At 37.0% G+C, this 23089-nt stretch overlaps 1 protein-coding gene across 3 annotated transcripts in view; it reads left to right on the top strand.

Annotated features, from left to right (window-relative positions):
• Nucleotides 1–21371, top strand: part of CD2AP (CD2 associated protein) — a 76441-nt gene extending 55070 nt beyond the window's left edge. For 2 of the 3 annotated variants that reach the window (XM_059843001.1, XM_059843004.1), the window contains 10 exons: nucleotides 876–980; nucleotides 3286–3322; nucleotides 3682–3744; nucleotides 7058–7217; nucleotides 9044–9186; nucleotides 15327–15442; nucleotides 16242–16328; nucleotides 16942–17126; nucleotides 17844–17907; nucleotides 19070–21371. In XM_059843001.1, the coding sequence (XP_059698984.1) occupies nucleotides 876–980; nucleotides 3286–3322; nucleotides 3682–3744; nucleotides 7058–7217; nucleotides 9044–9186; nucleotides 15327–15442; nucleotides 16242–16328; nucleotides 16942–17126; nucleotides 17844–17907; nucleotides 19070–19111 (1002 nt within the window). In that variant the 3' untranslated portion in view covers nucleotides 19112–21371. The remainder of the gene's footprint in view (nucleotides 1–875; nucleotides 981–3285; nucleotides 3323–3681; nucleotides 3745–7057; nucleotides 7218–9043; nucleotides 9187–15326; nucleotides 15443–16241; nucleotides 16329–16941; nucleotides 17127–17843; nucleotides 17908–19069) is intronic. The other variant, XM_059843002.1, reaches the window with a different exon arrangement.
• Nucleotides 21372–23089: the final 1718 nt, after the last annotated feature.

Raw genomic sequence — 23089 nt, 5'->3', positions numbered from 1 at the left:
ATGAGCATCATTGATCATAAGTACAGTGGAAAAGAGTAGTTATGGAAGGCCCTTTTGTAAACACAGCAATCCTTGCCCCATCTCCACTCAATGTTTTGCCTCTCTGTCTTTTTAAACCAATTTATGCCAAGCACACTCTGGTCCAAAGTGGAGCTAAGAAGAGTTGTCCAGACAGAGTCCTGCCCATGGCAGGAGGTTTGAACTGGGTGATCCTTCAGGTCCCTTCAACCCAAACCATTGTAGGTTTCTGTGATTTTTTTTGGATCTGAGGCACAGGGGAAAGCTGTTATTTATGCTAGTAGAATATAACAACGTACTTTCTGTTATGGACAGGGGCCTTCATCCAGTAATATCATGTAATGGAGTTCTCTGCCACTGAATTAATTATCCAATACTGTATTTTCTCATAGTGTGGTTATTTTTTCTCTCAGGGAGGTATATTCTTCTGCTTCTTCACCCTTTTCAGACCAGTGGAGCTGATCCATCACATCAGAATCACTTTTATTTAGTAGAATTGTGCGTCATGCCAATAACATTTGGAGTATTTACTGAATAACTTGCTGGTCAAGGAAGCTGAGAAGATCAAATGTTGTTTGTTAGGTCTTAACTGGGTTTATGTACTTGCCTTCCCTTTGCAGATCTTATCCTTACACCCTTATCTTATATGATGTAATATAATTTCATCCTGCATTTTAGAAAACAAACAAAAACTGACCAAACCTGATCCAATCTGTAACTGTTTCCCCTTGTTAAGTTGGCCCATTTCAGAGAAACAATTACTTTGTTGTGAGTAAAAGGAAAGAAGCTGTTGTGTAACTGTATCTGTTCTGGGGAAGAGGTAAATACTGGTTAAAATGACCTCTTGTTTGTTTTAGGACACTGGAGAGCCAGGCTGGTGGAGAGGAGAACTCAATGGTAAAGAAGGAGTCTTCCCAGATAACTTTGCTGTTCAAATACAAGAGTCTGATAAAGACTTCCCTGTAAGTTCTTACACCTATTGTTTAGTATCACAAAAAACTATTAATAAAAATGCAGAGAATAAAAGAGGTCACAGCACTTTATGCTGCTTAAAATATTACATTTGTGGCAGTTTTAACTTTATCTTGACCTAGTTGTATAAAAGAAGAAAGATGAAAAGGTTAATCTTTGTGTTTAACTGGTCCATAAGTATTAAAGGGAGGCCTTTTTTTTTTGAGATTAACTCTAATTAATGAGGATGATCAGCTCATTTAGAAAAGGATGTTGTTCTGATAGTATGGTGTTACATGTTACTGATTACTGAATTAAACCCTTACTGTTTAGAAAGGAGATAAGATGTTGGGTTTTTCCATCTCAAGTCCTTAAGTAACTGTAATTACAAAATGTTGAGTGACCCTTCTGGGTCTGACTGGGATTTTTCGATGTCAAAACTTGCAGTAGGCTGCAGTATACGAAAGATATTTTTTGAGTGGGATTCAGAAATATTTTTTTACCATCTCATGTATTAACTTGTAGAAATTCTTGTTTGTATGTGGTACTCAATGATCTTATAATTTTGGTCCTTGTTTTACAATGTTTTTTTTTTTTTTTTTTTTTTGAGATTAGTGTGATGTTTTTGTTCTGTTACATTTGTGTAGCAAAGATGGTTGTGTTAATGCACAAATGTACATCAGCTCCAGGTGGAATGGGTTCAGCTCCAGACCAGGAGTTATTAATTTATAATTTATTCTGAGTTGCCTCACATACATAGAAACCTACCTACCGCCAGTCAGAATTTTCTTTACAGATGGATTCTCAGCTGTGCAAGAGTGGCATAAATGCCATAAAATACAAGAACAGAGGGTAGGTAGGGTTGCTATTTCACAATACAGAGTTGTTTCCTACAGAGAGGGGTGGAAAACCATTATCTTACCCTAAACAGCATTTCCCTGCTTTGATCCTTTATTCTGCTTTGTGTGCAGTGTCTCAGCACAAGGATTCACCTTGCACTGAGCAGCTTTCAGGTTCAGGGCATTGGATGGCTGGTGATCGTAATCAGCTATTTGATACTGACTTCATGAAAACACAGAGCAGAACTGTATAATGGCAAGTTGATGCTGAACTCTGTTTAATTGTTTTTGGTACAGGCAGCAATGCTGCACAGCTGGATAATGTAGTTACTTTTTTAGGAAGAAAGAAAATAGAATCTTGTTACTTAGGTACACTCGCTTTTGTGTCCTCTGAAACCAGAGAAAGAAACTGAATATGGGTTCTCCTGGTTGCTTAATTACATTTCACATGTTAGAATAAAATCTTGTTGCATTAAAAAGAGCTTATTCAATAGCTGTAGGGGTGCAGAAGTGAAATCCATCCATAGCAACTGTTTGAAAAATTCCCACTGCAGGGTGGTTTTGGAGGGGCTGTGTTAGAGCCTGTATGGTTTCAGCTGTAGCTGTGTAAAGAAAAGTGGTTTTGTAGGCTTTTGTATAATTTTATCAGGGAATCTTGTCCTTAGTACAACCAGAAAGACCCCTCTTCTAAAGCAATTTAATTAATCATATTCCAAGGATGAGTGGTTGGGATCTCTCCAGAGAGGTGCCAGTCTCCTTTCAGCAGGACAGAGATTCAACTTCCACGTGTATCAGAAAGTGATGAATGACTGTTTCAGAATAGTAATTTCAATGTACAAACTGTTACATTGTGATACTTTGTACATTTTAAATTTTAATGGCTGGCATAGTTTGCCCATCTTTTCCACTTAAATATAATGATAAGGGGGCTCAAATCAATGTTTTTGATGTAACTGCAGTCTTTGAGACAAATGCTGCCAGCATCTATTCATTGAAGCCATTCCTCTGATACTTAATTCAGAAATCTGTTTTTAGTGTAAGTGAACATTTTGGTTAAAAAAATTACCTGGTTACCCTTTTAAACTGGCATTGTACTAAGATTGGGGTTTACATATTGAAACCAAAATGAGTGTGATCAGAGCAATTCTTTGGACTACAAGAGATAAAATTACTGGATTTAGGGTTTTTTTCCCTCTGTTTATGCACATTGCTGAAGCACTGATTTAATTTCAATGGACCTGAATTTTGTTCCTGAATTTTTATAACTGGTTGTCTGGGAGATATCAGTAATTGTTCCAGGTCTTTGTGTTTCCTGTCTGAATTGATTTCCTCCTTTGTGAAATACTTTGAAATCAGCTGGTAAACAAGCTCCATGTTACAGTATGCAAAACAAAACACAAATGAGGCTGTCTTAGATACAGAGAATATCTGCTTGCTTGCTTGTTTGACTTTGGTTTTTTTCCTCTTGATTTTGCAGAAGCCAAAGAAACCTCCACCTCCAGTTAAAAGTCCAGGTATGTAGTACATGTCTGGTGATCTGAGAAAATACTAAATTGCAGAAGAAGTGTATGACTTCAAAAGAAAATTTAGAAGTAGCTTTTTATTTCTTATTAATGCAGCCATAGTCACACCTTGTTTACTTTTCATACTTTATATATTTTGCTGTTGCTGTATATTTTTAAAATTGATGGAGCCTACTTTGGAAACATTTTAACAATGGCTCACCGTTTTCTGGGCTCAAGTAAGTGTTTATAAATGGCATTACACTCCTTGCAAAAGAGAAGGCATAACTTGGCATTAGTTTTATTTTTAGTTAGTGACCAAGATAATTAAAGCTCTTTGAAAAATGTCTGTGGTTTGCATTTTCATTCAGCTTCAAGACCTGAATTGCCAGCTGGAGAGAAGAAATTCCTTTCTTTGAGGCCAGAAGAAAAAGGTAAGGACAATTTTCTTCATGGTGACTTGGCTGCTCTGGCAATAGGGTCTCTGTTCAGGAGCCATCATACAAACTCCCTTGACGCCATTTACTGAAGTTGTCCTATCTGTGTTGTTACAAAAAATGTCTTTTGAGTGATTAGTGGAACTGCTACACTCTGTTAAAATGTTTATTTCTTGTTATTACATGACTTTCTGAAGATTGGTTATTATATTGCACAGTAACATAGTTGCTATTAAATTCCTGAAGGTGTAGTTCTGTGACAGTGGCTGCAGTTTTGAGCAGCAGTAGTAAGTAAGGCAAAGCTCAACTGTTGCAAAAATCAGTCTGGTCAAAAGTACTTTGAAAGAGCTACACAGAGCAGGTACAAGACTCCTTAGACAGACGCTACAGTCTCAGAAATAGACATTTCTTATCCTGATATTTCTTGCTATATTCCATAATTTCAAGTTCCACTGAATTTGGAGACATTTGCTACTTTATTCTTGAAATTTAAAGGACACCTTTTTCCAGAGGCAAAGCTACTGTTGTCACCCAAACAGATTCTAAAGGGCTTCTTTCCATGTTTGAAAAAACTTGCCAAGTGAAAATGTTTGATTGTGTTTAAAAGTGAGAAGCTTAAACAAATGTGCTGGTTGGGCCTTGCAGAATAAATCCTGGTGTTCCTGCAGCTTAACCAAATTACAAAACCACTCGGTCCTGTGAATGGAGAACTGTGGCTGACCAGCATTTCTACCAGTGTGGCTCCTGATGGGTTTCTTGGCTTCCTTAGGCAGTTTTTATAACCCCCATTTTAACAAGGCACCCTCTCAGGTATTGAATATGAAAGACACTTGTTAAAGTCAGTTCTGTTTGTTCTGAATGTGAGCAAACAGTAATTTTTATCTGTTGGAGCAGTATCTTCAGGTGTGAATTAAGATCAACTGTATGATTCCAGAAATGTTGATCTCCTGGCTCCTTTTAAATACTTCTAAACTGAAACAAGTTTAATTTTAAACTGGTTCTGTTTGGATTATAGTGTTAATCTTTGCATAGTTGAGCTCAACTGTTCATTCAGGAATATAGGAAAAAATACTGAGTGACACCATTTAAAACACACAGGAATGTGAAGTCTTTTACAAAGTTACATAAGGTAGAGAACTCTTCTTTACTGAGCTACAGGAAATGAAGGAGGAAAAATTTGTTATGGATTCAGTTGCAGATCAGGTCATAGAAATTACTTTTTTAGACAGCGCTAGCATTTTACTGGAAGATATACCCATTTATCAGTGCAGTTGTATTGCACTGATAAAGTAGCCCTGTTAATACTAGTAATTGAACCTATTAAGTATGAAATTGTTCTGTAACAAGTTCTCAGAAAAAAAATATTAATTGAGCTGCTCTAATCAGAAGCTATCAAACCATGTCATTTTTTATGCCTGTTGGGAGTCTAATCTGCCTTTAATTGCAATCAAAAATTGATCAAAAATTCAAAGTAGAGTTTCTATGAGTATTTCTGTATTTACAGTGAAAGACACTTAGTGGTGTCATGTAGAAACTTTCCAGTGTAAATGTCTTCAGATTTGTATCTTTCCTTTCCATTACTAAACTGTTCATTTTTAGCCAACACTCTTTTTCATTGAGGAGCAAAATCCAAAAAAGACATGTCATTTTGTCCCGCAGAAATGCCCAGTTTCTGTGCTCATGGCGAACCTTGGCCTTTGGTATTAACTTATTCCACTTAGCTATAGACATTTTTTATATTCAGATTCTGAGTGGGAGTATTAGAAGGGAGAATTGACAGATGAGAGTTCAGGAGTAGGGTTTGATGACAGCATTTTTTTCTGCCCTGTTTATGAACTCTCTTATTTTTAAAAGCAAAAGGGGTAATTTTCAACTTGTTCTCAGCACAGCTTCAAAAAAGCTGATTGATCTGCAGTTAGTGCTGACTGTTGTTGGGTGTTTAAACTGGCAATGTTGTATATTGGATGTGGAGGCAGGAGTGGCTGGCGCTGCTGATGTGCTGCTTTTCACAGGGCAGGCAGCCCCACCGTGTGGCAAATCCTTCCATTGCTTCAGCATCCTGTGTTCTTAGCTCCATCCTGAGAGACTGCAGGGAAATGGCAGCCAGTTTGTTTTTGCTCATTTCTCCTCCTGATGTTCAAGTGTCCCAAAGCAGGAAGTTCTGCCCCTGAGCAATGCTTTTGGCAGAAGTGTTTCTAGGATCTGTTTGCTTACCAATACTCCTCTGAAAGAACATTGGCTTCTTCCTGTTTTGGGGTTGGAGGGTGCTCAGTGGCTGCAGGACTGGTCCAAAGGAAGTCAGTCCTAGACCTGGCAGTTCAGGCGCTTTGCTGGTATGGAGCTGAAGAAAATATCCAGCCCTGCTCCCAGGTCTGTAGCATATATAAACATTTCCCACCAGATCAATACTTGCTTAAAAGCAAATTGCAGAAGGGGAGGATGGGGAGAATCAAAGCTGAAGGTCAATCTCTCCATCCCAGTGTGCTGATTTACTGCCCTATAAGGGCAGTAACTGTAAAGAACTGTAACCCTTTGCTGTAACCTAACAATTATTCTTTAGAATATTCAGTACTTTGTGTATACTGAACTGTGGCATGGTTTTACAGGGAAAGGTAGAAGGTTTGCTCAGGCTATCCACCAAGGTAGAGTTAGGACACATGGGTTCAAAGGTATTCAACTATTGCTTGTAAAGCAGCTTGAATTTTTCAGTGTCCCATATGTTGTATGCCAGCTCCTCTGTACAGGATTCAATTAGGTCATGTAGTCATTAAACAAATAAATAAACCTTTTTTTTTTTTTTTTTTTTTTTGTATTATCCATACCTAATTTCCATCTCTTTGTAGAAAGGCAGACTTTAGATAAAGTAAATTTAGCTATTCAGATAAAAATTAATTTCTCTCCTCCCCTTCTTCCATAGATAAATTATGCTGCTTGTGTATGTAAGATGTCTAGTTACAACAAAATAAAAACCCCTTCCTCTTTAAAAGAAAATCAAATGAATTTGTAGAAAAGACAAAGCAGTGCATAGATTTTTGGTTCTTAGCTGTCATTTGCAGTGCAATAATGTGAATCCATAATTTGTTACTACTGTTTCGTGTCATAGGAAGATTTATCTTACTCTAAGATAAATCTTTTTGAGCTCAGGTAAGTAGTTTGTGTGTTTTGATAAGGTGTCATTTAAGACACTTGCTTATGTATTTTTCATTTTGATCTTCAGAGAATGATTTCTGACAGCGGGTCCTTTCTAACTGATTAGCAGTGTAAGAATTCTAGACAACCTGAGTTTTTAAAATGTGACTTCCTTTGTCAGATGAAAAAGGAGTTTTGGATCAGAAGCCTTTGAAGCCACAAGCTCCTCAAGTACCACCCAAGAAGCCTATTCCTCCAAGCAAGACCAACAGCCTACTGAGAGCAGGGCTCCTGCACCCAAAACGTCCAGACAAACCTGGTTTGCCATCATCTGCATCCAAGTCAGTATGACTGAAACTGCAGGCACCAAGTATATTCAGTTTGATTTGTTGTTTGATCTTCCCTCATGGATGAATTGGGAAGAAATGTGTGCTTTAAGGGTGAAAAGGATGCAAGGATAAGTTTTGCCTTATACCTACCATTGTCTTAGTTCTCCAAGTCTTTATCAATATGAACTTAGGCCTTTCAAATCCTTTGAGAGATTGAATCCATCTCAGAGTTGGCATTAGAGCATAACTGACCATGGGGCAGATGAAATTGCTGATCTGATGGCTGCTGTAGCTACAGTAACAGGGTGGAGTAAAAGAATGTGGGCATGGCCCTTGAGAATTATTATTGTGTTGAAAAAAAACCCTGAAAATTTGAGCTACCTCAGTGTTCAAGGCTTGAGCACTTTGTATAGGGTAAGATAGATGAAAAGGAAGAATTGAGCACAGGTACCTGTGCAAAAGGTACTCACTGTGGCTCCTGTCTGCTCCTGGGGAAGGAAGCACTTATTACAGAACCACATTCGGATTCTCTACTCTTGAGCCTTCTCACTTGAGTTACTGGATAAAGAGGTACAAATACTTCTTCTAGATCTACTTAATTTTTTTTTTCCTTGTGAGTTTGAAACTTTCACTAAAACTAATTTTGCATCCATACAGTCTCCCACACATAGAATTTTCCTTTTTGTCTCCATTGCAGCAGTTGCTAGGTCCTTACCCAGAAGTGTAAACCAACAGCTGACTGGTAACTGTCCCTTTGGGATGTTCAGTTGGCTTGAAAGAACCATGAGATAGTGAGGTTGTGATACACTTGGCCTTGTGCAAATAAAGCTGCTGCATCGAAGAGCTTGCACCTTAAATAGCTTTTCAGTATAGAATTGTATTATATTCACTTGGTATTTTGGAGGCTTTCCCAAGTAAAGATTATTTTTTTTAAAACCACAAGTCATATTCTTTTCCAGCTTAGAAAATAATTATTGTTCTAAAGGGATGCACATGTGTAGTAATATAGAGGTCTGTAGTAAGCTGTGGTCCTTTAATAATCGAAACCTTTAAATCTTAGAGATATTTAAATGTCTGAAAGTTTTTAGCATTGTTTTAGGGAGATCAGGCTGCTGTCTCTTTTTCTACTGCAATTAAACTTACAGGCTTTGGGAGGTGAATTAATGAAAGGGGCACAGTTTATATATGGCATGTACAGGCCAACCAGATAATCAGGCCTGATCAGCATGGGTTTGTGATGGCAAGAACTGTAAAGGAAAATGTTTCCTATTATTTTTTATTTATTTTGGTCGGGGTTGCACTACTTTGGATTTTTTTTTCATTGTTGTTCTTGGGGTTTTTGTTGTTTGTGAATGATGTGAGCAGATATGGAAGGAATGCATAGTGGAACAAAAGCTACAAGGTGGCTTTTTCCATTTCCAGCAAGAAATAATTTGTTCTTGTCAGCCCTTTTTCCTGTACAGGAAGATTTCTTTAATGTCAAAGAGTCAATTTCTGAATTATTTTAAGAGGTATTAGTGAAAATATTATTCAGCTCACCTGTTGTTTGAAGTGTAATATTTTCAACTGAAATGCCAAAGTGTGTCCTAAAAGTTCTGGATTATTTTCACATGGGTTTTGTGCACATCTGACGACTCTGCAAGAGATGGAACAGAAAAATTGGTATTCATAGGAGCAGAATTATCTCCAGAAGCCTTGATTATAAAACAAGGCTTTAGAAAGTGATAAAATGTACCGTAATTTTTCAGTTTGCTTCTAATTCTTGGTATTTTTCCCTTTTAAACTTTTTCCTCTCTTGACTAGGCAGGTTTTGTTTTTTTTTTTTTTTCTTACCACAGAACTAATGGAGAAGTTGTTACTCTTCGACCAAAATCTGAAGTTGAGCCAGTAGCAAAACCAAAGTTAGACTCTGAACCATTGCCACTCAGACCAAAATCAGTAGAGGTAGATTCACTTGTGGTAAAGAGCTCTAAAGAATCAGGTAAGAAAAGAAATATTCTTTTGGGCCTTTCTGTTTGAATTGCTGTGTTTTACAGGGTTGGAATAAGCTTTTTGAGTGATTTATTCAAAATACCACTGGGTGCATTTATGCCTGTGTATTTTTTTAAAAGCACTGGAGGCAGCTGAAGGTAAGAGTCAGGAGGGGATGAGCAGATGTCAGCGGGGTATTCACAGGTAGCTGCTGAACTCTGTCTTGGAACAGTGGGTAGGAAGGGAGACAGAGATAATGGTTTGTCCTTCTAATTTGAAAGCTTGCTTTTTTTGCTGCCACTTTCATCTTGAGTTTTTATGAAATTGTTTTCTTAATGGCTGGTTCAGTTTGTTCTGCTCTTGCAATTCAGATAACTGCTTTTCTAGCTAACTTCAGAATTCTTGGTAATGCCATTACCTTTGGCCTCCTGTGATTTAGTTCAGAGCTATTCTAGATTTTGACTTTATCATACCTTAAATTGGGGCCTTAAAAAAGCATGGAGCATTCTACATTTAAATACGTGCTTATGGCTTTGCTTAAAGCACCTTGAGCCAAACCTGACATCTCCTTAATTCTAAATATATTCAGTAAAACTCTTGATAGTGGTTAAAGCACCCACATTTAATGATCAGAACCTCTGAACTACTGTGTTGATACCATTAGCCCTAGACTGACAGTGCAACTGATAACAGATCTCTGTGTGTCACTTAGGCAGAGATCAGCTGCTGTGGGTATATTTTTCTAAACTCAAAATAATTTGTATTTTATGATTAACCACTTCAGAAAAAGCTGTAGTGAATTATTCCTGCAATGTTCATCTTGCATATCTCAAATGCAATTTTTTGTCTCAGAAAAGATTTTAGTAATAATAAATTTAAAAGTAGTATAAACACATGTATTTTTAAGGCAAATTACGGTATTCTAGTTGTAGAATAGTTGGTCCAAAGCATAATAAATTCATCTGGAAGATAAAAATAATGCATTGAAAGAACTGAAGCAGTTAAGGAATGGAAAAGAATACTCCTGACTTTTTGTCATTGAGCATGTTAAAATATGTGTAAATTTTTTAAGTGTAAATGCTTTATATGAGGAAAGGTTAATTCATGTATGTTTCTAATACAGAAGTTATACTACTCAGGTTAGATAATAGAAAAAAATTCTTTAATATGAGGGTGGTGAGGCCCTGGCACAGGTTGCCCAGAGAAGCTGTGGTTGCCCCATCCCTGGAAGACTCCAAGGCCAGGTTGCACAGGGCTTGGAGCAGCCTGGAACAGTGGAAGGTAAAGATCTTCAAGTTCCCTTGCAACCCAAGCCATTCTGTGATTATCCCCTTTCTAGCTAGTATAATAAATTCTGTGATTATCTCTAGGGTTGTGTTAGATCTGTTACTGTATAGCATAGTATCACTTAAACTCATGAAAAACTCCTATGAAAACAGCTGGAATATCTTTTTTTTTTCTTTACATTCAGTTACCTTGACATCTTTAATAGCCAGAGTAGCAACATAGTACCTATGCTGTCAGGTGTTCATGTATATACTACAACTCAGAATATTCTGTGATAGAAAAGGAATAATTTTACACAATTTGATTTTGAAGAAATGTTTTTTATTTGCTAACTTCAGTTTTTACAGGCTTCTGGAGAAATCAAAGATTTAAATGCCTAGATGGGGCAGGGCACAGGGGTGCACAATGGGCTCATGAGTGAGGTCTGTTGTGTTTGGTGCACAGCAAGCAGAGGAGGCTCAGGCAGTTCATGTGGGGCTGCAGCGCTGAGAAGGGTCAAGGAGCTGCAGTTGAAGGAAAGTTTCAGAAATCCTCTGTTTTGTCAAAATGACATTCCTTAAAACAATCTGCATAAGTCAGTCCTACTGCTCTTGTGGAAAGGGACTGATCCAAACTCCTGCCAGTAAAATGTAATGAATCTCATGCTATAATTCTCTACATACTGTGCTGCTAAAGACATAATATACCCTGTGCAGCCCAAGGCTATGTTAAAAAAAATAAGATTTTGGGTCCTTATATAAATTTTAAGACAGTTTAACCTTACAATAACTAGAATAGGTATTAATAAAAGATGAAAGAAAATGGATGGCTGGGGCTGGCAACTGCTTTACCAGAGTCTTTTTTTTTTATTTTCCCCCCCACCCCCTTCAGATGATGATCCTGGGGTAGATCAATTTTTAGGAAATCTTTTTTTTTTTTTTTGGTTGGTTGGTTGGTTTTTTTTTTTAATATGGGTCCTGTTTTTTTGCAGCATAGTTTGACCATGAAGTGAGGTTTAGATTGAGCCCCTTTCAGTTTAGCATAAGAAGCTGTTAATATTCTGTTATGAAAAAACCAACCCACCCCATGCCAAAATTATGTCACCATCCATCAGATAAGGACAAATAATCAAAACCATTTAGAAACATTGATCACATTGAAATAACTCCTCTTGAAGTTTTAATTGAAAAATTGCATAAATGTTTTTCTGTTTGATTAGAATCAAGTACTGTAAAAGACTAAAGCTGTAATGCTGGCATGCTGAACATGTAAAGCAATTCTGTTTCTTCTACAAATGTTTCTTTTTCCTGCTTTGTAAAATAATTTTTTTGTTCAGAATCTTTTTCTAGACATTCCTCTCCTTGACTTTTCTTTCCAGATTTTGTTTCCTATCCTGTTTGCCATGTTTCCCTTCTTACGTGTCAGGAAATTACCCTACCCTTCTCCATTTTGGTAAGATAACAATCTCTAAGGAAATCCAAATGCTTTATTCCATACGCATCCTCTTCTTAACATCGTGAGCGTGGTTTTCAGTTGCAGTTATTGGTACTAAAATTTTGGGGGTTCTATTAAAAATGCACTTTTTTTTTTGTTTGTTTGAATGCCTGTTTTTCTTAGCTGTTAAAGAAGTTACTTTAAGTAGGCTTTTCCTTTAGGAACTGGTGGGGACTAAAAGTAAGAAAAAATTTACAGTTTAGCTGTTGATAAGCCAAACTTCGTGTTTGTTTGTAGTGAAATGTGTTCAGTACCTTTAGCACATCTGGTGTATATAGGTTGAATGGCTTTAACATTCTGTACACACAAAGAACACAGTCATGAAGCTTTTGGGCACCGTAAAATATTTTATAGCTTATAGCTGTCCCCTGAATTTTTGGGGAGAGATCTCAGCAGGATTTGTAATATGAGAAAAGGCAGCATCTTTTTACTCCACAGATTAATGTGAGTTCTTACCTTCTAAAATATTGGCTGCATTTCACTTGTATCATGGGTGTTTAAACCCCAGCCACATGAGAATGGTGGAACCATGATTATTTCAGCCACCCTTCAGCTTTGCTTCTTTTTGTGAAGGCTTTTTAAAACAAGCTGCTATGAATACACTTGAAACATTCACAAATCTTAACAAAGCCTCTCATTAATTGTGCCTGTTAAAGCTCCTAACAGCTCTGTGGTAGATCTGTGGTAAGCTTGTGGAAGAGACATTTCTGATAGTCCATGCTATGCAACTTTAGGCTTAGTTCATCTTCTTAGAAAGGTGCTCTTGCTCAGTCATAAAGTCCTTTTTTTTCACCCAGATTATCTCCAGATGTGTGGTATTGCTCTTTTGGCAATCTATGATGGGATTTCCTTTAACAATTGCTAACAGGCTATCTGTAAGAATACTATTTGATAAATCATTTTATTGATTGAAAGGGGTGTAGACTGTGAACTTTCAATGGATTTCATCAGTATCTCTATTAGAGATTTACTGATTTATTGGTTAAATTTTCTCTAAAATAACTAAAAATGCTGTTTAAAAAGAAAAACAATCAAATAAACCCCCTAAGCCTGCAGTAAAACCAATCAACCTCCCACCACCACCACCACCACCACCAAAAAAACCCAAGCCCCAATCTCCACCAACCTGTGTTTTAATTCTTCCCTATATCAAAGCAATAAATTTGAAGAGTAAAAACAAAAATTCAAGTAGAGTCAGAATTCCCTCTGACTGCAATCTGCTGGCAAAATCTTAATGTTGAACAGTTCTCTCAGGTGTAACAAATTACTTTAGAAGATGTTAGAATTATGGAAAAAGTCCTTGGCTTCTGTATCATCCCACCATCTATATTTAAATAGTACACAATTCAGGCTCTAGCAGTCTTCAAGCCTTGTCAAACATTGTGATTTTTTTTTTCAAACTTTACATTTTTCTTAATATATTTTTAATATGCTTGATGTTTACTCTTCATGGACACAGGACTGGCATTACAATCATAATAGCAACTAAATTTATAATTCTTCAATTTCTTGTGAAATGATTTGTTATTTCTGTGGAATGACAAAAGAAGCATCATTTAAAGTCAGAAATTAGTGAGATGAGGGAAAAAGGCATAAAAGTTTTTCTTGTTACCTTTTTAATGATACCTAACTAACATAAATCCTAATTCCCTTTGGCAGCTTGGTCTAGTGGAAGGTGTCCCTGCCCATGGCAGGGGCTCAAATGGGGTGGTCTTAGGGTCCTTCTAGCCCAAACCCCTCTGTGACTCTGAAAGCTTTGTACTCTGGGGTAACTGAGAATTGAATAAAGACCATGCAGATGACCCTGTGGTCACTGTTGCTTGCAGTGTATTAAAGGAAATATTTTATTGGCACAGACTGGAACAGAAATCCCTTTTCATTTATTTCTCCCTCATCCTCTTTTCCGTCAGCCGCTTGCCATTCATCACTCTTCTGTTTCTTCTTTCTTTTTTTTTTCTCCCCTGCTTGTTTAACTGCAGGTGTGATTGCATGTTTGCAAAAGACTGTCCTGACATTCTCTTGAATAGAAGTAAAAAGCAGCAAAACTGATTGGTAATAGTGCTGTAAAGTGATGAAGTTGGTCTGGTCAGGGCTGTCCAAAGGAGCTGAATGTTCTAAGGTCTTCAAGGATATTAATGCAGAGAACAGATTAAAATAAATTAAAAAATTCAGTTGAAAACTTAGTACCTACAGGTGTAAAATAGCTTTGACAATGTGTGAGTAATACTTGGGTTACATCAGATGATTTTTAGACATCCAGACACTGAAGGGGTATGAATGGTCTGGCTCAGTGTACCCAAGGCTTTTTTCTTATGTACCTTTATTGGGAATGCAGGAAAAGAGATATCATAGGTTCTATTTGTTAAATCATAATGTCAAGTAAGAATCAGAGGTCATGAAAAAAAATCAAACCCAAAATCTTGAATGTTTTTTATGCTGCCTGTAGTAAATACTGTGTGGCATTTTAGTTACAGTCTATAGAATAAGTGATGAATTTGGGTTGTAAATGATATATAACTGTAATCGTATGTCAATGCTTAATTAAAAACCACCCCTCAATCTCACTAAACATCTATTGCCAGGTAAGTATATTTATTTTTGTGGTGAAAAGGCCAAGTCCTGTTGTTACTTAGGTGAAATACTTACATTACTCAGACTAGTTGCGGTCAGTTCTTCCTGTTAACTTTTTTCCTGAACTTGCCTGTTCCCAAAGGATGTAAAGCATTTCTGCTGAGCTGAGATAGAGTTTTCCTAGAGGTGTGAGCATAAAGAGCCTAATGAGCAAAGAGATCTGTGTGATTGAATAAAGTATGAGAGTGGAGTTTTGAAGTGTTTTATTAAAGTCTTTATGAAGTTGTATATTATCTTTAGATACTGAACATGAAAAAAACTACCCTGCACAGACATAGATGCAGGTAATACCTTGTTAGCTTTCACCAATGTGGGGAGTACACCAGTATGTAATTTACCATACTGCTTTTATTATTGTCTTAGTCACTAAACTTGCATTTTCATGCTTTTCATGCAAATTCAGTGACAAGAAAATACACTCTCAAGTAGTTGAATATGGCAGTTCTTAGAAAAAGTTATGAACATATTTTCTGCAGATGCTGCCATGTTGCTAGAGCATTTCTTCTGTTCACACAAATTAACTTGAATTTAAGTCCTAGTTGAATTAACTCTTACTTTTTTTCAAGGGGGAAAATACAGTTTCCCAGATATGTCAAAGTCATGCAGTTGTTTCAGATACCTCATGTGTTGTATATGCTGAAAATCCTCAAAACAACAAGAATTCTGATAATTCTTTTTTTGTGTCTCAAGTTAAAGATAAAAAGAACTCAGCAAAACTTTCTGGTCTTGATGGTGGTGTCTGTTTTCCTCTTTTTTTAGATCTGTTAAGCTTTGATGATGTCATAGCTACCTCAGATAATCTGTCACACCCAACTGCAAACCGGCCCAAGATGCCTGGTAGGAGGCTGCCTTCCCGTTTCAATAGCAGTAGTCCTGTGAGTATTTTGGGGGTGATCTCCTAGTAGGGAACTAAAAACTGGCTTCCCAGGAAACAGTCTTCTGAGACATTTATCTGAAGAGCAAAATGCTGCAGGGGTTCAGTTCCTGTAGGTTTTGTGCGCAGGGAGATCCATTCCCAGCAGGGAAGTGAATGTAAGAGAAACAACTGGAACTGTGTTGCAGCTGAAGGAGTGTTTCTGTTTCATGGGTTTTGCTGCAGGAAATGCTCAGCTCTTCTGGCCTCATTGACGGTGCATTAGGTGTTGTACATTCACACAGATCTGAAAGTGTCTTTAGTGACTTTGACAATTGGCCACATAAATTTGTAATTTAATGCTGCTGTAACATGGGGATTGTGATCTTAGTGCTGATGTGAGGTTGGCAGACAGCCTGATTTCAAGGACTCTGCACCACCTGCTTCTCATTTTCTCAGTGGATGTTGCATAGTTATGCCAGTTACCATCTACAGTTACTGCCCATTTGTGTTTTGTGGAAGCACCTACAGGCTCCCAGAAGTGTCACAGACTTAAGTATTGCAAATATGCTTGAAAATCCTGCCCAAGTTCCCTGTGTTTCATTTAAGTTCAGCTCAATGTAGGGAAGGAAAGTTCTGACTGACTGTCAGGGACAGAAAAGTCTGCTAGTGTAGCAATTTAAGTTTTGTTACTTGGTTTTCTCCTTTACTATTTCATTTTTAGAAACATGTGAAAAGCTTTTTTTAAATTTACTTTTAAGTTTTGTTGTTTTTATTTTTAATTCTGAAAAATTTTTCATTCCTTATGAATGGTTTACCAGGCAAATCAAAATGTGGGTCCAGAAAAAATTTTGAAGGTGCAGAAAGAAGAAGAAAGTGCCAAACCAAAGCCAGGTGAAACAAAGAAGGTATGATGCTACCAAGGAGCCAGGAGTGCCAGGCAGCTTGGTGTTCTGTTCATCCTGTTTGCATTTCCAGTACAGGTTCATACAACCATCTGAATGCCAGTGCTTGTAATTAAGGTCAAGTGAGCTCAGTCATTTAGTATAAAATTCATAGTAAGAAATTTAGTGTTGAAGTTCATTTGTACTTACAAAGTGCATGAGTTCTGATAAGAGCTGCTGTATCAGGTGGTATTTCCCAAATAAGTTCCATATCTGCTCAGCCTTCATTCTCCTGACAGACAGAATAACTGAGCAGATCAGCAGAGTGCACAAAAGTTTGTTTATAATTATTCAGTGGAATCCATTAAATCACTTTTTTTTAAGTGAAGAGGACTGAAATGTAAGTACTATTTTTAGTGACTACAGGAACCTCAGGTAAATCCTTAATTAAGGTTGTATAAAGTAACTATCTCATATACTCCAGTAATCCATTCACACTGGACTTTTTTTAACCTTTTAGGTAGAAAATTAAGGGAACTTATGCACATTTAGCTCCCATCCTGGTACAACCTGTGTGCTGTAAGCATTCAGTTCATAAAGATTTCACTTCTTACCTTTCTGCCAATTTATTTTTTAGCCATCTGCGTTCAGCCCACTGATTGCTCCTTCATCTCAGAGACCAAGCTCTGTCATACTCGACTTTTTACCTGGAGACCTCCAACTGAAAGGAGAGACATATGAGGAAAAAATTTCTGTGGAAGAGCTTAGGACTCAGATTAATGATTTAATGGGTTTAGTAGACGCCCTGAAGAAAGAGCATGGGTAAATATTTCCTTTGTCGGTTCTTCAGGGGGTTATATAGACATCTCATAAATGTCTTCAGTGCCAGACTTTAAAATAAGAAAGGTATTCTATGCTAATAACATATTAAAACATAAATTCAGGTGTTTTCTATTCAATTTAGTCCTAATAAATGTCCTAAATATGTACAAATTTGATGTCAGAGTATTTCTGGAATTTGTACACATTTTTTCCCTCCTACTTTGCACTCCTGCATCTATTACATCTTTTTGAAAGTATTTCTTAAACAGTTTGTACTTTCATTGTAAGGAAAAGTAGTTAATTTTTTGTGGTAATGACATAAGTACATGGTGCAGGCCCTGTGTAACACTGCACAAGTACTTGCAGTATTGACATGACTTATATTCTAAGTAATTTATTCTCTTTGTAGAAGTAGCTGTGTTATTTTAGGTTATTTTACCTTGAATTCAACTTTAAGTATTAAATAACTGCACAGACATTTAAGTAGCCTCTTAAAATTGGGATTAAAAATTAGGGAATAGCAGTAGGTAAGAAGTGTTGAGTGGTGGTGGAAACTTGTGGTCCAAGAGATGTGAGTAACAATTCACTGGTGGGCATTTGGATTGTTTTGTGAATCCCACTTGTAAAATTTTAACAAGACCTGTGCATCCTGTCCTCAGTAATGTGAAGTTTGTTTTTCCCCCTTCTGACTTCTGTTTCTATCTTAACTACTATTAGGAGAGAACTGGAAAAACTAAAGAAGGATTTGGAAGAAGAGAAACTGTTGCGAAGCAATCTGGAGGTAATGTTACCACCTTGGGAGGGCATGGGGTGTGTAGGCTTTGTTCTGGGATTTGATATCACAAGAAAGTCTTAACAAACCTGTTCAGTCTCTTTTTGTTTTGCTGTTTTATTTTGTGATTGAATGAATGCCTCATGAGGCATTTGGATGTATAGAGAAGATCCAAGTTCACCTTTCTTTTTCTGGAATATTATTTGTAACAGTCAGTGTGGGGGTTGGGGTGGGAGTTCAGTTTAGTGCTGCTGGATTCTGCTCTTTTCTAGAAATATGTCCAACTGGACAAGTTCCAGGAAAGACACTTAATATTTGCATTTATAAGATTGAAAGACCTCTTTAATTTAAGTAATCTAAAGAAAAACAAAAGTAAACTTCTCTAAATTTTTGATGAATTGTTTAAATATTAAGTACGGATGATTTGCCAAAAGAACAGAATGCATCTGAAAAAATTCCTTATGAATGAATGCTGCTCCTCAGTTTACTGATGAAGAACACTACCTGCAGTGCAATATGATGCCATTAGGTAGTTAATAGGATGAGCTTATTGTAGGAAATTATTTCAGTCTGGTACAAAAGGGCATTTTATTTGTGAAATAGTACATCTTGCTGGCTACAAAGCTACTTGAAACACATGAGAGAAACTTCTGGTGAGTCTCTCTTTAATGTGATTCTAAAGCAATCAATGAAGGTGCCTTAAATGTGCAGTGGAGATGAAAAGGACGTAACTCCAGGTGTCCTCTAAGTCCATATCAAGAAATGCAAATTAATCCAGGCAGTGTTTTGCATGAAAGGCTGTTCTAAGAAGCTACTCTTCTTAGATGGTGCAGCATTACATGGGGACCTGTCAGGTGATTGCAAAACCCAGCTCTGACTTCTTTTTTCAGAGAGAGTTTAGCCAGATAAACTGATTTATCAATCAGATTTTTTTTTAAATTTTAAAAGGATTATACCAGAACTGTAGTCAAATTTTTAATTATTTTAAATTCCTCTTCTTTTAGCAATATAGTGGTACAAAATCAACTTTAAATATTGTACTGTCAAATGCTTCTATGGGTGTAATACTTAAATGTCTTTGAAATGTAAAGGTTATAACTTTGGTGAAAGCTCTGAAGATTTTACAGCTACTTTAATAATGACTTTCTTTTCAAAATGTTTGTTTTTTCAGCTTGAAATAGAAAAATTGAAGAAAGCCGTGATGTCTACATGAGACAGCTATGGACTCAATGTTTTTAACTTGCCATGAATTCAAAGCTGAACACAAGGAGAACTGACTCTTATTTCATTATAATGGATGCTCTGGTGTTCTACAGTCTTAAAGAAAAAATATAATAAAAAAAAAGAATATAGTCTTATATTCAGAGAGATAAGAAAACAAAAAAGAATAATGGTGTAATTTTTTGCCAATATAAAAGAGGCCTTATTTCTTACTGTGCTGGAATTGCAGACCTTATTTTTTCGGTTTGCTTGAAAATACTACTGAATCTGTATAGAAAGGAGAGGGAATTCTTAATAGATTTTTATTGAATGCCTGTAGCTTAATTTTTAAAGAGATCTATACTATAAATAGGGTGATCTGTCTTTGCAACTAATCTGTAAAATAGTCTGTTGGAAGGGATGGAATGACTGTATTGTAATTGTAGTCACTACTTTTCCCCTACATGCAAAAGGGAATATATAATATTTGTATAATTTTGGCAGTCTTACCCAGGGTTATGCTGTTGTGCCTGTCTGCAGTGAGAATACTCAACTTATGAACAGCATAGTGTGAATAATGAGATAGGAATTTGTTAGTGCAATGAAGCAGGTGAAACTCCTATGCAGTGTAGAAAGACTGAATGATCTAATTCCAGTAGTTCAGCAGAACGGTTTGTCACTTGCACTATTGGATTAAAAAGGGATTTAAGACTTCATTGTGAAATCATGACAAAATTAACTGTTAAACCACAAAATGCAAGGAATACAGAAACAAAGCAACAGTCCAGTCTCGCCTGTTTTAGGCCTGTTGTGCCTAAAATATTACAGTGTAGAGCATGAAAGAGTAAACCTTAAGTTACAGCATCTGTACTTCTGTGTTTCTGAAGTCATCAGTCTTTCTAGTGGTTCAAGTATGCATCTTGATTTGTTTTTACAATAGTCAGGTTTTGTTTATAATATATCTCCAAATAAATCCCTTTGGAACTTTGATACTCTCAAAAGCTCTCAATATTTATATATTTATGCCATAAACTTTCTCAGTATATTGTGTACCTCTAAACTTAGTAACATCTTTGTATTTTAATAAGTGATTGGAACAATTGCTTTGACATCATTGTGATGGTGTCTTTATGGAAAAGAAGTTGAGATCTTGTGGATTACCATTATCTTTAACCCCTGGGCTCAAAACTTGCGCCAGAACAATATAGAAATAATATCCAAAGTGATGGGAGAAAATGGTATTTATTGCTTTGTTTGTCTGATTAAAGAATTAAAAAACATACAGCTTTAGAAAGCCAGTCAAATTCATTAGTTCTGTTAATCAGCTCATCTCTTTTAGGTCTGCTATAACTTAAAAGACAAAACATGCCTCATAGTTTGACAGCTTTGCCAATAAAAGAAAGTAATTCAGCTTCTCTTCATGGGAGTAGTCATAAATATAGTAATTATTCAGTATGTCACTGTTCAAGTGATATGGAAGTGTTACTTCTTGAGAGTAATCCTACACCATGGGATTCTTCCACAGTTTGTGTCATAAAATACAAATGTCAAAAAGTTAATTGGGGAGTGTTTGTTCATTACTGATGCAAATAGTTCATGAAATCTCATTGAAATCTGATCAATACACTATGCAGGTATGGAGTAATATTTGCTAGTGAAATGGCTAGTAAGCTGATTCATTCTTAATGCTTTTAACCTTGAATTGCCCAAGTGCATCACAAATGAATTGAGGAATCATGTGTTGTCATCAGACACTCAGCTCTTGCCTGGAATTCATGCCTGTTGAGCAGGTGATGAAAAACAAGAATTGAGCCTAATGGAGGACCCAGTTTTGTTATACAAGCTCTTCACTGATTGGAGCACAAAACAAATCTTGGAAGGGGTTGCTCTGCAGACATTGTGCCTGTGTTTGAGCTTGCACAGGATGAACAGAACAAGACAATCAGTTAAAGCCACAAGTGAGAGGTGTTTGTTATTTAATGGCCTTTGTTCGCGATAGCAATAAATGACCCAAGTGCAATGACTTGATTTAATAAGCCCTCCTTTAAAAGTCGCTGCTATGAGTATTTGTAGCCATAAGGAAGTTGCCCTGATGTGTGTCTGTCTTGTCTTCAGCTAGTGTTACCTACTGGAGTGGAGGGGGAGAGAGTAATGGTTTTGAGACATTCCAGAGTACAAGTTCCTAAGAGCATTGTGCTTCACTGACTTGTCTACCGGTGCTGTAAAATGATGCATGCTATCCAAACTCAGCAAATAAAATGAGTATAAAAACATCTTCAGGCATCTGCTCAGTTCTGTTCAGGATTGTTTTGTATGCCCTTAAATTCTTCCCAAGGAGGAGTGTGGGGAGTGGAAGCAAAGTATTTATAATAGACCCCTTTAGAGTTTTCAGATTTTCATTATCTCACTGGGATGCTCTGGCTCCTGATTATCAGGGTGGCTTAGGATCCAAACAGTTGGAAAGCTCAGTTTGCCTTTGCAAATGTAACTGGGCATTTTTAATTTCTCAAGATCTGTTCATTACCCCCTTTTTTTCTTCTTGGCCCATATTGAACTGACCTTACTGTGCATCTTCAGAGGCTTTATTTAAGATCCCTATTGCCACTCAGTAATGTGGATAAATGCATGTTTGAATCCCTTTTGAAGTATATAGTGAAGAACTGAAAACTGAAGGTATGGCATGTTTAATAGGGATATGGAAGAGGGAATAGGCACATAAAGAATGGAACAGCAGAAGGGCATTTTTAAACTGCCAGGTTTCCATGCTATCTTAAGTTTCTCTAAAAATCTTTTGGTAGTACACAAGGTCTAGTTAAAAAAAAAAGCAAAATTACAGGTGTACTTACTTGATTTTTCTCCACAAAGATGATTTTTTTTCATTAATATTCATGGAAGTGAATTTCTGATGGAAACCTGTGATTATTGCAAGGTTTGAATTGTATAGCAAAGTATCTGTTGAACTTTTAAATAAATACCTTGTATTCATTAAGATAGCACAAGTCTGTTGTTGCCTCTTTCCAAAGGAAATGGTAAACCCAGATTCACACAGCTGCATTTTGACTGCTCTAAAAGTTACCTGAGATGTTTCTGATCTCTGAGAAAGCAGGTGATGAGCACAGCTGGTTGCAGATCTTGGGTCATTGGATTTTGCAAGAGCTGAGAAGACAAACCCCTCCCTGCATGTGGCTGAGGAATGCAAACAACCCCAACCAGCTTGTAAAGCATCAGACTGATGCTGTTGGGGCCAAGGTTTGGAGTGCCTCTTTGTTGGGAGTCATGTTTTCAGTCTCTTTCCAAGCCCCCTGGGAGCCCAGATTGACCCAGCTTCCATCTGGGAGAAGCGTGTGGGTGTCTGAGGGCTGCAGGATGCTGGACTTTGTGTCCTTCAGAGAACTCTTGATGTTGAGGAGGTGTTGAGAACCAAGGGCCTTTCAGTTTTGCCATCACAGTAAAGGTTCAGGGAGTGTGTAGAAGCACAGCTGCAGGTAACATGGGCAAGAAGCCTTCTGAAACATGTCCATACCTTGACATGATATGGTTTTTAGCATTTCTTTCTTTATTTTTTAAATTGATCTCTCTCTGGTATTGTATCAAGTACAATTAATTTCACCTTCCCAGATGGGTTCTGTTGGCTGTGCTTGATTGTGCCTGGCTAAATTCCTACTTGATCCTGATGTGAGGCTGGCTGTATCAAAGCAGAACAGTAAATAATACCTGTCTTTAGGTTAAAACTGCAGACATGCCTGTGACTGAGGACTGGCTGGAGTTGTGACAGCTGACAAAATGACAGGAAACTCCATAAACTCCTGACTAACACACTGCAGGAATGTAGAAAAAATAGTGACCAGAGCTCTTCCAAGTCAGTCCTGTGTGAAGGAGTGTTAGGAATTGCTCTTCTGTAGTGATAAACTACTTGCTGTACATTTCTGGCTATTGGAAATCTGGCTCTTGGAAGTGAGGTGATGTTTAGAGAGCCAGCAGTGACCATGGC

Source organism: Haemorhous mexicanus, chromosome 3 (genome assembly GCF_027477595.1).
Source record: "Haemorhous mexicanus isolate bHaeMex1 chromosome 3, bHaeMex1.pri, whole genome shotgun sequence".
NCBI classification, from domain to species: Eukaryota; Metazoa; Chordata; class Aves; order Passeriformes; family Fringillidae; genus Haemorhous; species Haemorhous mexicanus.
Note: the sequence above shows the minus strand (reverse complement) of the source record. Positions and strands in the feature narration are given on the sequence as shown.